Raw genomic sequence first — 14,936 nt, forward strand, 5'->3', positions numbered from 1 at the left:
AAGAGTAATGGGTCTCCAGTTAAGATGAACTGTACTGTGCCCCGTAAGTCATCCCCCTGGTCTACTGGAGTGATATCATTACATCCAGAGCAGACTTCAACAACGCCACTAATCTACCTGGTGGCAACAGTACCTCAACCCTGACAACAGAACCTTTTCATCTCTCACTCTCTCTTTAACTGAAATCAATACCAGGCACCCTGTCACTTCAGGGAGATGTTGAAAGGGGACCAGATAGCATGAAATAGCAGAGAAGCGAAGTCTATATAAACAACAATGGCTACAAACTCCTGCTTTTTGTTGATTCTGTTGAAGTCTCTATTTCCTATGAACTAATACGCTGAAGGAATGTTTCACACAATATTTCCTTGAGAGTCATTTGCGACGTCAAATGGCAGCTGTTCCTTGTGTGATTAGAAAAAGGCCTTGAGGGTCTTTGAAAGAGATCAAAGTCACAGGTGAAATCATTACATGGTAACATTTCCACAAAGGCAGAGGCAATCTAAACTCCTATTGTGCCTTTGTAAATATAATCCAACTCCTTATGAGCAAAAGACAACACCGCATGGAGGATTACTGATTTAGTTGACTTTTGAGATATTTTTGCCCACATCCTTGCAGTTTGGCTGGAGCAGAGGGCTTAAGATGTGATGGATATATGGATTATCCTGTTAGAAATGTGACCTCTGTGGAACAAAGGAATGGGGATAGAGGACAAAATCATTTGGAGCACGTGGTACTGCAGCTTGGGGACCTTGAGAACTGAGGGGAAGATTAAAAATGATTGAAATCTCATTCGTTTTTTCAGTCTGATGGAATAAACCCTGCTCTATGGTTCATTCCCCAATGTTTATTTCTGGAACAAACAACAAAAGAAAATGAGTGGCCGAGCTAAGATGCGACCTGACATAAATACCAAGCCTGCAAAGATACGGCATGCTCTAGGTAAGTAAAGGTCACTGAAGTTGTCTGCCGACATATTTTTAAGAGCAACGACAACCACCAGACACCTCAGGTGTTAAACTTGTCATTAGGATGTTGTGTATGCGTTTCACTTAGGTAGAGAGGTATCATAGCAACAACAGCTACAGGAAGAGTGTCAAAGGCAAGTTGTCAACAGTAAAGCTGGAAAAACAGGTCACAGCGATCAGCAGCTTCTCAAAATGCCAAAACAAAGTTGAGGCTGCCTAAAATAGTCGCTTTGGTGCTAGGCAACATTATAGAAAGGGTACACATTTCTGTCACAACTAGTGCAAAATGCCAATTTCAGCCTTTATAAGTTAAGAACTTTTTGAGGGCTTTTGTCAAATCATCTTTATAAGTATCGCACAAATGGAGAGAAGGTATTTTAACTTGACAGAACGTCCAAAGTAATATAAGCTCAATGGAATCCCCACAGAGAGAGACAATTCTCTGTGCAGCCAGTAGCTGCTTTCCAATCCTCCCCAGATGGCAACCAGGTCAAGAACAGCAGGTGATGAAATGCAATGCAACATTCCATTCCCATACGAGATGCCTAAACCACCTCAGAGACGACAAAGTAATCCACAACATCAGAAATGGTCCTGGGGATACATAGGAGGTGGTGGCCCAAAAAGGCCCTCAAGGGGAGCTTTCTAAGCCCCCCTCAATCCCTATGCTTGGGGGGGCTCTCTCTGAAAGTGAAAGATGGAGGTGGATCTTGGCTCTTACCGTCTACACAAGCCGGTCTGGCTCTCGTGGTGCCGGCAATCTGTCCCTTCTTGCAGGCACACCTCGCCGTCTGTCGTGCTATGGTCCGCCGCGGCTGACTGCTGTCCCTGTCCAGAGTGACAATCTCACACGTACCTGCTGCCAACTGACCTGAAGATAGGAAGAGGAAATAATGTTGGACAGATAACAAGTGGAAGTGAAGGCATGGCAGAATTATCATATGGAGGGAGATACTGTACTTCCAGTGCTTAGACACATTGAGGTGAAGGTCCCATTAAATGGATACATTTAGCAAAATTAGAACATTGACCAATCAATAATTCACCACCAATCATAACCAATCACAAAGGACCAGTGTCCTTCCTCATGGCCATTCCCCTCACAACCTATAGGCTAACATAATCTCTGACACAGTGGAGACTGCTTAGTGGAGGACGGCTCATAATAATGATGGAACGGAGTCAATGGAATGGCATCAAAACATGTGTTTGATGTATTTGATACAATTCCACATATTCCACTCCAGCCATTACCAGGAGCCCGTCCTTCCCAATTAAGGTGCCACCAACCTCTTGTGCTCTGACACCATCACACGTGATAAAATGGTCTCTAACGGTTTCCTTAGAAATCCACTTATACCTCCCAGTCATATTTCAGTGTTCATTTCCCTTCTTCAGTGCATGGATGAGGTGGGACAGTGGTTTGGTTGGACACCAGAGTTGTTGATGTATCTAAGTTCTGGGACCTTTTGACCTAGCTCCTGATTGGAGATTAACCTGTGTGATTGGACTGGCCCTGGGGTCTTCTCCATAGGGATTCAGTGGGCTCTCAGAGTCAGCGGTTGTAATTTGCAAGCAGCGTGGTGTGGTGATTTAATCTGGCCCCAAGTCACAGTGTAGAGGTTCTGGGGAGTTAATTAAGTTTACTGCAGGGACACATCCAGAGTAATGGTGGGCTGTCGGATAGTGATTCAGAGAGAAATGTTCCAGCCTCTCAGAGGGTTCCCAGTTAAAATGGAGATGGAGAAAAGCACAACACATCTGTTCTCTGGTATAACCAGAGCAGATAACCTAGCAGTTAAGAATGTTGCGCCAGTAAATGGAAGGTCGCTGGTTTGAATCCCAGAGCTCACTAGGGGGAAAAATCTGTCAATGTGTCCTTAAGCAAGGTACTTAACCCTAATTGCGCCTGTAAGTTGCTCTAGGTAAGTACATCTACTAAAATGTTTGAGAGTAATATTACAGTCACGATAAATACTGGGACTTTGGAATTGGACCTCCTGCCCTCCATCCAATTATTCCGCTAGTAATGCAGGTCACACGCTTTTTGATAAGGCACGACAGTTCTGAAAAAAATACACTTGATTTGTGCCACATTCATTATAGATCAGTTACTTTGTAGCTGCATTACATTTAGATTAAAATAACTGAACATGCAGATTCACTGGCATTTAGACTAAGACTCCGTCAGTACAGTAACTACAGCATTGAAGAAATCATTGTCATATGTTTTACTGTATACACAACAGTGCACTGTCAATGCACAACCATTGGGCCATTTCAGCTATATCCATAAGGGAAACAGGGAAAGTTACAATCCAATCCCACGTTGTTACATACTGTTGGACATGAGGAACAATCACCTGTGCTCCACATGTACCCCATATTCCCCCCCCCAAAAAAAAATATTCATTTTATTTCACCAGGTAAGCCAGTTGAGAACAAGTTCTCATTTACAACTGCGACCTGGCCAAGAAAAAGCAAAGCAGTGTGACTGTAACGATCGTCGTAGGTGGAAGAAGGAGAGGACCAAGGTGCAGCGTGGTACGTGTTCATGATATTTTTATTATACTGAACACTAGAACGAAAATAACTAAAAATGGAAAAAACGAAACAGTCCTGTCTGGTACAGAGACAGAAAACAACTACCCACAACTCAAGGGCAAAACCAGGCTGCCTAAGTATGGTTCTCAATCAGAGACAATCAGAGACAACGATTGACAGATGCCTCTGATTGGGAACCATACCAGGCCAAACACATAGAAATACAAACATAGAACAAAACATAGAAAGTCCAACCCAACTCACACCCTGACCAACCTAAAATAGAGACATAAAAAAGGAACTACGGTCAGGTCAGGACGTGACAATGACACAAACAACAACACAGAGTTACACATGGAATAAACAAACATACAGTCAACACAATAGAAAAGTCTATACACAGTGTGTACAAATGAAGTAAAATTAGGGAAGTCAGGAAATAAATAAGCCGTAGCAATTTCGCAAATAACCACTGGAGTGATAGATGCATGTGCAAGTGGAGATACTGGGGTGCAAAGGAGAGGAAAATAAATATATATAAATAAAATAAATAAATAGCAATATGGGGATGAGGTAGTTGGATGGGCTATTTACAGGTGGGCTGTGTACAGGTGCAATGACCTGTGAGATGCTCTGATAGCTGATGCTTCAAGCTAGTGACGGAGATATGAATCTCCAGCTTCAGTGATTTTTGCAATTCGTTCCAGTTACTGGCAGCAAAGAACTGGAAGGAAAGGCGGTCAAAGGAGGAATTGGCTTTGGGGTGAGCAGTGAAAAATACCTGCTGGAGCGCGTGCTACGGGTGGGTGCTGCTATGGTGACCATTGAGCTGAGATAAGGCGGGGCTTTACCTAGCAAGGACTTATAGATGACCTGGAGCCAGTGGGTTTGGCGACGAATATGAAGCGAGGGCCAGCCAACGAGAGCATACAGGTGGGTAGTTTACGGGGCTTTGTTGACGAAACGGATGGCACTGTGATAGACTGCATCCAATTTGCTGAGTAGAGTGTTGGAGGATATTTTGTAAATTACATCGCCAAAGTCAAGGATCGGTAGGATAGTTAGCTTTATGAGGGTATGTTTGGCAGCATGAGTGAAGGATGCTTTGTTGCGAAATAGGAAGCCGATTCTAGATTTAATTTTGGATTGGAGATGCTTAATCTGGATTCCGGAAGGAGAGTTTACAGTCTAACCAGACACCTGGGTATTCGTAGTTGTAACGGTTTTCTGTAGGCGAAGGAGAGTCGGACCAAAATGCAGCGTGTAGATTGCGATCCGTGTTTAATGAAAACGTAAAACACGAATCAATACAAATACTACAAAACAAAAAGAACGTAACGAAAACCGAAAACAGCCTATAGTAGTGTAAACTAACATAGAGACAGGAACAAGGACACTAAGGACAATCACCCACGAAACACACAAAGAATATGGCTGCCTAAATATGGTTCCCAATCAGAGACAACGATAATCACCAGACTCTGATTGAGAACCGCCTCAGGCAGCCATAGACTAACGCTAGACATACCACAAAACCCCAAGACAAAAACACACCACAATAACCCATGTCACACCCTGGCCTGACCGAATAAATGAAGAATAAACATAATATATTTCGACCAGGGCGTGACAGTAGTTGTCCACATATTCACATATCCAGTCAGGACCGTCCAGGGTAGTGATGCAAGGCGGGTGGGCAGGTGTGGGCAGTGATCTGCTGAAGAGCATGCATTTAGTTTTACTTGCATTTAAGAGCTGTTGGAGGCCACAGAAGGAGTGTTGTATGGCATTGAAGCTCGTCTGGAGGTTAGTCAACACAGTGTCCAAATAAGGGCCACAAGTATACAGAATGGTGTCGTCTGCAGAGAGGTGGATCAGAGAATCACCAGCAGCAAGAGCAAAATTGTTGATGTATACAGAGAAAAGAGTCGGCCCGAGAATTGAACCCTGTGGCCCTCCGAATTGACACACTGAACTCTGTCTGCACCCATGACCAGCTCTGATACCAGATTGCATAGCGGAGAAGGTACGGTGGGATTCAAAATGGTCGGTGATCTGTTTGTTAACTTGGCTTTCGAAGACCTTAGAAAGGCAGTGTAGGATAGATATAGGTTTGTAACAGTTTGGGTCTAGAGTGTCTCATGACCATGGCAGCTTTCCAATCTTTGGGGATCTCAGACGATACAAAAGAGAGGTTGAACAGGCTCGTAATAGTGGTTGCAACAATTGCGGCGGATGATTTTAGAATCGAGAGTCCAGATTGTCTAGGCCAGCTGATTTGTAGGAGTCCAGATTTTGCAGCTCTTTCAGAACATCAGCTATCTGGATTTGGGTGAAGGAGAAATGGGGAGGCATGGGCAACTTGCTGTGGGGGGTGCAGAGCTGTTGACCAGGCAGATCTGTTGACCGGGGTAGAGGTATCCAGGTGGAATGCAAGGCCAGCCATAGAAAAATGCTTTTTGAAATTCTTGATAATCGTAGATTTATCGGTGGTGACAGTGTTTCCTAGCCTCAGTGCAGTGGCACCAGCTGTGTAGCCTAGTGATCATAGGGTCAACAGAGTAGCAATAGGTGAGACAGGGTGCTGTACGGTATTCACTACAACACTGGGCGAGCAGGGGATACAGCATTCAGAAAAAGCTAATGGGCCTGGGCTAATAGATGGTTCTGTGGTGATATTGTAACAGAATAGCCTGATGAGATCACATCGGGCGATCACGTCGGCAGTCCAGTTGTGATGGATCGGCGGGGCTCCGTGTCGACGATAAAGGGTCCAGACCAATTGGCAAAGGAGGTAATTGTAGCCCTAGAATTAGCTGGTATATGGGCCTCGCTTGAGAGTAGCTGGTGCTTGCTTCGGGACAGAGGCATTAGCTAACAGTAGCCATTCGTTTGCAGCTAGCTAGGAGTAATGATCCAGCTTAATGACCCAGAGCGGCAGGAATCCGGTGATATGATAGAGAGACGCAGTGCGATATGCTCTGGGTTGATATCACGCAGTGCAGACTTGCAGGTGATTGTCCGAGCTAAGGCTGGCTGATTCCGGGGGATAAAGGCGAGGAATGCTAGCCGTGGCTAACAAAGACTAGTAGCTAGTCAGCTGGCTAGCTCCTGATGGAAGTTCCAGTTTTAAGGAATAAAATAACAGATCCGCACCTCATTGGATGAGGCGGGTTGCAGGAATCCAGTGATATCGTTGAGAGAAGCAGTCCGATATGCTCTGTGGGTTGCTCAGTGTAGACTGGCAGGTGATTGGCCGAGCTAAGGCTGGCTGAAGCCGGGGGGGAAAGGCAGCTCGCCGTGGCTAACAAAGACTAGTAGCTAGTTAGCTGGCTAGCTGCTGATGGAAATTCCAGTCATAAGGAATCAAAATAGCAGATCCGTACCACAATGGGTGAGGCGGGTCGCAGGAAAGTATATTTAGTTCTTAGATAGAAGTGAGATTAAGATATATACAACAACAAAAAATGTCTATCTGACAAGTAAAGCATGAACATTAACTCATTAGAATGGTCCGTGCTACCCACCATCCTTGGGATGTCCCAGCCCCCATTGAAGTTGAAATATATAAATATATAAAAAGGTAAGGGTTAAGGTTAGTGTTTAGGTTATGGACGTCCCAAGGACACCGAAAAGCACTGACCACGTTAGAATTGGCCCTACCTGTATGTAGCTTTAAGGAGAGAAAGCGAAGGTCCAAGTCTGCCGTAAATATACATTATGCTGCCATAAAATAGGCCTGTCACATTAATGATGGCTAGATGAAGATGCATGTGCAGATGGGGTAAATAAACACTCCATCAAAAGCTGAAAGATGGAGACGGATTTGCAGTCTCTACTGTATAACTACATCATCGATGTGATTATTGACATCTCACTCAAGCGCTTTCTGGGATTTCTGTACATTCCCTCCCTTGCTCAGATATCATTTTCATTTGGATTGATTTGCTGACTGCAAATGAAAACTCCAAAATTGACATGGCATCTTTATTCTGCATGCTTCTCCTTTTCAAGCATGCCAAGACACAACCTTGAGCAATGAAATCAAAGATTTTTCCCAGCAGATTATTTCCTTTAGTATCACAGTACGCCTATCAAAAAAAGGGGATGGTTTGTCCTTTCGCTGTTCAAGTTGAGGTAAAGCAAACATACTTTAGTAAGCTCTCTCTTGTTAGGTCTGTGATATTCATTGTGAGGAAAAGTTGAGTAAAATACTGCTCCCATTTTAACCCTACCTTATTCCCATGCTAAATCATAAACAACAAGAGGCCATTATCTTCTTCACATTTATATGAATAGAAAACCTTCTGGAGTGCCATATCGCATTATGGGCCGCTTAGATCTTACATTTATTTGTGAATGATCAAATCACCACATATCACATGCTTGCTATCCAGAGGCAGAACATTCTCAAAGGTGGCTATTGAAAATAAGATATGGCACACTGTGATTATGCTACAGGGAAAATAAAATATATGTATGTCATTTGAATCATTCCATGATTCAATCCAATACAGCTTTTTCCAGGTGTGAAATCTCTGCTTTCCATTGTTGCTGTCTATTTTCTGTCCTGCGTCTGGACAGCTCGAATGGATGTGGGAGTGCTCACCTCAGCAAACAATGTTAAACACAAAAAACATTTATTTTGGCATACAGAAGGTCAAAGCCAGTCAGAAGTTCAATGTTAAATAATGCTGCATTCACTACTGCCTATGTCCACAATGGTGCATAATTTCAGTAACATGTGGTACATACCGTACATCAATCATATGAATCACAAAACTGAACAGATAAACTTCCTGTTAGTGTTCATCCAAAATACTTCCCACGTCTATGTTTGCCTCATCAACCATTGTTCCCGAGCTATCCTGAATCTGTGCCACGTCCGTAAGGAATAAGGTTAGGTAAGGGCTATGGTTCAGGTAAGGAATAAGGTTAGGTAAGGGCTATGGTTAAGGTAAGGAATAAGGTTAGGTAAGGGCTATGGTTAAGGTAAGGAATAAGGTTAGGTAAGGGCTATGGTTAAGGTAAGGAATAAGGTTAGGTAAGGGCTATGGTTAAGGTAAGGAATAAGGTTAGGTAAGGGCTATGGTTCAGGTAAGGAATAAGGTTAGGTAAGGGCTATGATTAAGGTAAGGAATAAGGTTAGGTAAGGGCTATGGTTAAGGTAGGGAATAAGGTTAGGTAAGGGCTATGGTTAAGGTAAGGAATAAGGTTAGGTAAGGGCTATGGTTAAGGTAAGGAATAAGGTTAGATAAGGGCTATGGTTCAGGTAAGGAATAAGGTTAGGTAAGGGCTATGGTTAAGGTAAGGAATAAGGTTAGGTAAGGGCTATGGTTAAGGTAAGGAATAAGGTTAGGTAAGGGCTATGGTTAAGGTAAGGAATAAGGTTAGGTAAGGGCTATGGTTAAGGTAAGGAATAAGGTTAGGTAAGGGCTATGGTTAAGGTAAGGAATAAGGTTAGGTAAGGGCTATGGTTAAGGTAAGGAATAAGGTTAGGTAAGGGCTATGGTTAAGGTAAGGAATAAGGTTAGGTAAGGGCTATGGTTAAGGTAAGGAATAAGGTTAGGTAAGGGCTATGGTTAAGGTAAGGAATAAGGTTAGGTAAGGGCTATGGTTCAGGTAAGGAATAAGGTTAGGTAAGGGCTATGGTTAAGGTAAGGAATAAGGTTAGGTAAGGGCTATGGTTAAGGTAGGGAATAAGGTTAGGTAAGGGCTATGGTTAAGGTAGGGAATAAGGTTAGGTAAGGGCTATGGTTCAGGTAAGGAATAAGGTTAGGTAAGGGCTATGGTTAAGGTAAGGAATAAGGTTAGGTAAGGGCTATGGTTAAGGTAAGGAATAAGGTTAGGTAAGGGCTATGGTTAAGGTAAGGAATAAGGTTAGGTAAGGGCTATGGTTAAGGTAAGGAATAAGGTTAGGTAAGGGCTATGGTTAAGGTAAGGAATAAGGTTAGGTAAGGGCTATGGTTAAGGTAAGGAATAAGGTTAGGTAAGGGCTATGGTTAAGGTAAGGAATAAGGTTAGGTAAGGGCTATGGTTAAGGTAACGGTATGCGTTAAGGTTAGGTAAGGGCTATGGTTAAGGTAACGGTATGCGTTAAGGTTAGGTAAGGGCTATGGTTCAGGTAAGGAATAAGGTTAGGTAAGGGCTATGGTTAAGGTAAGGAATAAGGTTAGGTAAGGGCTATCGTTCAGGTAAGGAATAAGGTTAGGTAAGGGCTATGGTTCAGGTAAGGAATAAGGTTAGGTAAGGGCTATGGTTCAGGTAAGGAATAAGGTTAGGTAAGGGCTATGGTTAAGGTAAGGAATAAGGTTAGGTAAGGGCTATGGTTAAGGTAAGGAATAAGGTTAGGTAAGGGCTATGGTTAAGGTAACGGTATGCGTTAAGGTTAGGTAAGGGCTATGGTTAAGGTAACGGTATGCGTTAAGGTTAGGTAAGGGCTATGGTTAAGGTAACGGTATGCGTTAAGGTTAGGTAAGGGCTATGGTTCAGGTAAGGAATAAGGTTAGGTAAGGGCTATGGTTAAGGTAAGGAATAAGGTTAGGTAAGGGCTATCGTTCAGGTAAGGAATAAGGTTAGGTAAGGGCTATGGTTCAGGTAAGGAATAAGGTTAGGTAAGGGCTATGGTTAAGGTAAGGAATAAGGTTAGGTAAGGGCTATGGTTAAGGTAACGGTATGCGTTAAGGTTAGGTAAGGGCTATGGTTAAGGTAACGGTATGCGTTAAGGTTAGGTAAGGGCTATGGTTCAGGTAAGGAATAAGGTTAGGTAAGGGCTATGGTTAAGGTAAGGAATAAGGTTAGGTAAGGGCTATCGTTCAGGTAAGGAATAAGGTTAGGTAAGGGCTATGGTTAAGGTAAGGAATAAGGTTAGGTAAGGGCTATGGTTAAGGTAACGGTATGCGTTAAGGTTAGGTAAGGGCTATGGTTAAGGTAACGGTATGCGTTAAGGTTAGGTAAGGGCTATGGTTAAGGTAAGGAATAAGGTTAGGTAAGGGCTATGGTTAAGGTAACGGTATGTGTTAAGGTTAGGTAAGGGCTATGGTTAAGGTAAGGAATAAGGTTAGGTAAGGGCTATGGTTAAGGTAAGGAATAAGGTTAGGTAAGGGCTATGGTTAAGGTAAGGAATAAGGTTAGGTAAGGGCTATGGTTAAGGTAACGGTATGCGTTAAGGTTAGGTAAGGGCTATGGTTCAGGTAAGGAATAAGGTTAGGTAAGGGCTATGGTTAAGGTAACGGTATGCGTTAAGGTTAGGTAAGGGCTATGGTTAAGGTAACGGTATGCGTTAAGGTTAGGTAAGGGCTATGGTTAAGGTAAGGAATAAGGTTAGGTTAGGGCTATGGTTAAGGTAAGGAATAAGGTTAGGTAAGGGCTATGGTTAAGGTAACGGTATGCGTTAAGGTTAGGTAAGGGCTATGGTTAAGGTAACGGTATGCGTTAAGGTTAGGTAAGGGCTATGGTTAAGGTAAGGAATAAGGTTAGGTAAGGGCTATGGTTAAGGTAAGGAATAAGGTTAGGTAAGGGCTATGGTTAAGGTAAGGAATAAGGTTAGGTTAGGGCTATGGTTAAGGTAAGGAATAAGGTTAGGTAAGGGCTATGGTTAAGGTAAGGAATAAGGTTAGGTAAGGGCTATGGTTAAGGTAAGGAATAAGGTTAGGTAAGGGCTATGGTTAAGGTAAGGAATAAGGTTAGGTAAGGGCTATGGTTAAGGTAAGGAATAAGGTTAGGTAAGGGCTATGGTTAAGGTAAGGAATAAGGTTAGGTAAGGGCTATGGTTAAGGTAACGGTATGCGTTAAGGTTAGGTAAGGGCTATGGTTAAGGTAAGGAATAAGGTTAGGTAAGGGCTATGGTTAAGGTAACGGTATGCGTTAAGGTTAGGTAAGGGCTATCGTTAAGGTAAGGAATAAGGTTAGGTAAGGGCTATGGTTAAGGTAACGGTATGCGTTAAGGTTAGGGCTATGGTTAAGGTAAGGAATAAGGTTAGGTAAGGGCTATGGTTAAGGTAACGGTATGCGTTAAGGTTAGGTAAGGGCTATGGTTAAGGTAAGGAATAAGGTTAGGTAAGGGCTATGGTTCAGGTAAGGAATAAGGTTAGGTAAGGGCTATGGTTAAGGTAACGGTATGCGTTAAGGTTAGGGCTATGGTTAAGGTAAGGAATAAGGTTAGGTAAGTGCTATGGTTAAGGTAACGGTATGCGTTAAGGTTAGGGTAGGGACGTCCCAAGGATCCGGATAGCACTGACCATCAAGTATTCTGCTGAATCCAAGGCAAAGTTTATTACTTGTCACAATTCAACCCGTTATAATTCAGCCTACATTTACAAAGGCAAAGCAATAATACACCTCTGTCAGAGCTGCCAAAGTAAACCTTTCTGTGGATGAGCCTTGCTGCAACTGTTCTCATCAGAAAACTGAAACTTTCAATCCAATCTATTTCGGCAGATGAGTTGCTTGAGCACTTCAGTGATTATTGGAAGATTTTCAAGAGATGATTTGATTCTTTCTCTACTCCCTTTCACCTCATCCAAATAACTCTCAAAATTATTTCAATGTTCACTCTCTTCCAATGTTACTTCGTTAATGACTTTGCAGCCTTTTGACATAAAACATTTCTAAATGCCCATGTATGTAAGTCTCGGTACGCTACCATTGTTCAGAAATTGTGTAGGTGAGTGTGTAGCTAACCTAATTTTAATTAAATATCAAGTACATTTTCCATTAGAACCAAGGTGGCTTGTTGTACTGCATGACCTTAGATATTTATCTTTCGTCATAGGAAAATCTGCTATTTTTCCATAGTATCTGCAGTAATTATTTTCTGCTTTGGCCTTGTATTATGTTTCCTTGTCAAGAAACAGCTAGAAAAACCATTAAAGAAAGAAGATGAAGAACAATAAGTGAACACTCATGTTTACCCATGGTGGTGTGTTTTAATGGAATGTATTCAAAACCCCTGCGAGATCAGCTTATACTCCACAGGGTCTAAATACTACATTCCCCCCCCCACATTACATACTTCCCCATTCCCTTCCATGAGAAACCAGAAATGTTTTTGGCTTTTTTTCCACCACTTTATTTGGATGCTGGGGAACCCTGAGGGCTATACGATATACTGCACGTAGCTAGATGTACCCAGGCTTTTTTAATTAGCTAGTTTCAGTTAGTTTCACATTCCAGCTCAGGTTTCATCTGTACTACGATGGTGGATATTGCTCGTCCGTCTGCCGCCAACTCTAACAGGCTAATAACTGATTGTGCATGTCACACACGGCCAGTCGAATTCCGAACTTGTCAGTGAGACAATGCTGAAACATCAATCCATGAGCGAGTCAGTGCCACATTAACATGTTTGCCAAAATCAGCATGAAATTAAAGTTATCTTGCAAATTCAGCAGGCTATGATGTGAAATAGGCTTTTAATAGTGCCGTCTTTCTCTTACTACGTATTGTTAATGCCATCTTTGATGTGCTTTACTGTGCTTATCAATGAACACAACACCTTTTTCCCCACCCCTATCGATAAAATATTTTCATAACATTTTACTCTACGTGAACTTTCAAATGTTCCTTGTAATTACAAAAGAAGTAATGTGATATGCATTTTAATGTCTTTAAAAAATATATATACAGTTGAAGTTGAAAGTTTACATAGACTTAGGTTGGAGTCATTACATTTTTTTTACCCCTTTTTCTACCCAATTGTTAGTAGCTACTATCTTGTCTCATCGCTACAACTCCTGTACGGGCTCGGAAGAGACAAAGGTTGAAAGTCATGCATCCTCCGATGCACAACCCAACCAAGCCGCACTGCTTCTTAACACAGCGCGCATCCAACCTGGAAGCCAGCCGCACCAATGTGTCGGAGGAAACACCGTGTACCTGGCAACCTTGGTTAGCGCGCACTGTGCCCCGCCCGCCACAGGAGTTGTTGGTGCGCGATGAGACAAGGATATCCCTACCGGCCAATCCCTCCCTAACCCGGACGACGCTAGGCCAATTGTGCGTCGCCCCACAGACCTCCCGGTCGCAGCCGGTTACGACAGAGCCTGGGCGCGTACCCAGAGTCTCTGGTGGCACAGCTGGCGCTGCAGTACAGTGCCCATAATCACTGCGCCACCCGGGAGGCTGTAAAAATAATTTTTCAACCACTCCACAAATGTCTTGTTAACAAACTATAGTTTTAGCAAGTCGTTTAGGACATATACTTTGTGCATGACACAAGTAATTTTGTGCATGACACAAGCCTGAAGGTACCACGTTCATCTGCACAAACAATAATACGCAAGTATAAACACCATGAGACCACGCAGCCGTCATACCGCTCAGGAATGAGATGCGTTCTGTCTCCTAGAGATGAACGTACATTGGTGCGAAAAGTGCAAATCAATCCCAGAACAACAGCAAAGGACCTTGTGAAGATGCTGTAAAACAAGAAAGAATCCACTGCTCCAAAACCGCCATAAAAAGCCAGACTATGGTTTACAACCACACATAGTGACAAAGATCAACATTTTTTGAGAAATGTCCACTGGTCTGATGAAACAAAAATAGAACTGTTTGGTCATAATGACCATCGTTATGTTTGGAGGAAACAGGGGGAGGCTTGCAAGCCGAAGAACACCAAACGTGAAGTACGGGGGTGGCGACATAATGTTGTGGGGGTGCTTTGCTGCATGAGGGACTGGTGCACTTCACAACATAGATGGCATCATGAGGACGTAAAATTATGTGGATATATTGAAGCAACATCTCAAGACATCAGTCAGGAAGATACAGCTTGGTCGCAAATGGGTCTTCATGGACAATGACCCCAAGCATACTTCCAAAGTTGTGGCTTAAGGACAACAAAGTCAAAGTTTTGGAGTGGCCATCACGAAGCCCTAACCTCAATCCTATAGAAAATGTGTGGGCAGAAATGAAAAAACGTGTGCGAGCAAGGAGCCCTACAAACCTGACTCAGTTACACCAGCTCTGTCAAGAGGAATGGGCCAAAATTCACCCAACGTATTGTGTGAAGCTTGTTGAAGGCTATCTGAAACGTTTGATCCAAGTTAAACAATTTAAAGGTAATGCAACCAAATACTAATTGAGTGTATGTAAACTTCTGACCCACTGGGAATGTGGTGAAATAAAAAAAAGCTGAAATAAATGATTCTCTCTACTATTATTAAGACATTTCACATTCTTAAAATTAATGTGATCCTAACTGACCTAAGACAGGGAATTTATACTAGGATTAAATGTCAGGAAATGTGAAAAACTAAGTTAAAATGTACTTGGCTGAGGTGTATGTAAACTTCCGACTTCAACTGTGTAAACACATTTGCAAGAGGGAGGGAATCTGATTTAATTGATCCTCAACTTGCGGCTCAGACACTTCATTTAGGATGAATTGTGTCAATTCTGAGTTAGCCTGCCCCAGAG

At 42.8% G+C, this 14,936-nt stretch overlaps 1 protein-coding gene across 1 annotated transcript in view; it reads right to left on the bottom strand.

Annotated features, from left to right (window-relative positions):
- The window catches only part of LOC135556628 (chemokine-like protein TAFA-5), a 123,167-nt gene that overhangs the window by 40,505 nt on the left and 67,726 nt on the right, over positions 1-14,936 (bottom strand). Inside the window, exon 2 of the mRNA XM_064989983.1 lies at positions 1,693-1,842. Within this exon, the coding sequence (XP_064846055.1) occupies positions 1,693-1,842 (150 nt within the window). The remainder of the gene's footprint in view (positions 1-1,692; positions 1,843-14,936) is intronic.

This window comes from Oncorhynchus masou, chromosome 15 (genome assembly GCF_036934945.1).
Source record: "Oncorhynchus masou masou isolate Uvic2021 chromosome 15, UVic_Omas_1.1, whole genome shotgun sequence".
Taxonomy (NCBI): domain Eukaryota; kingdom Metazoa; phylum Chordata; class Actinopteri; order Salmoniformes; family Salmonidae; genus Oncorhynchus; species Oncorhynchus masou.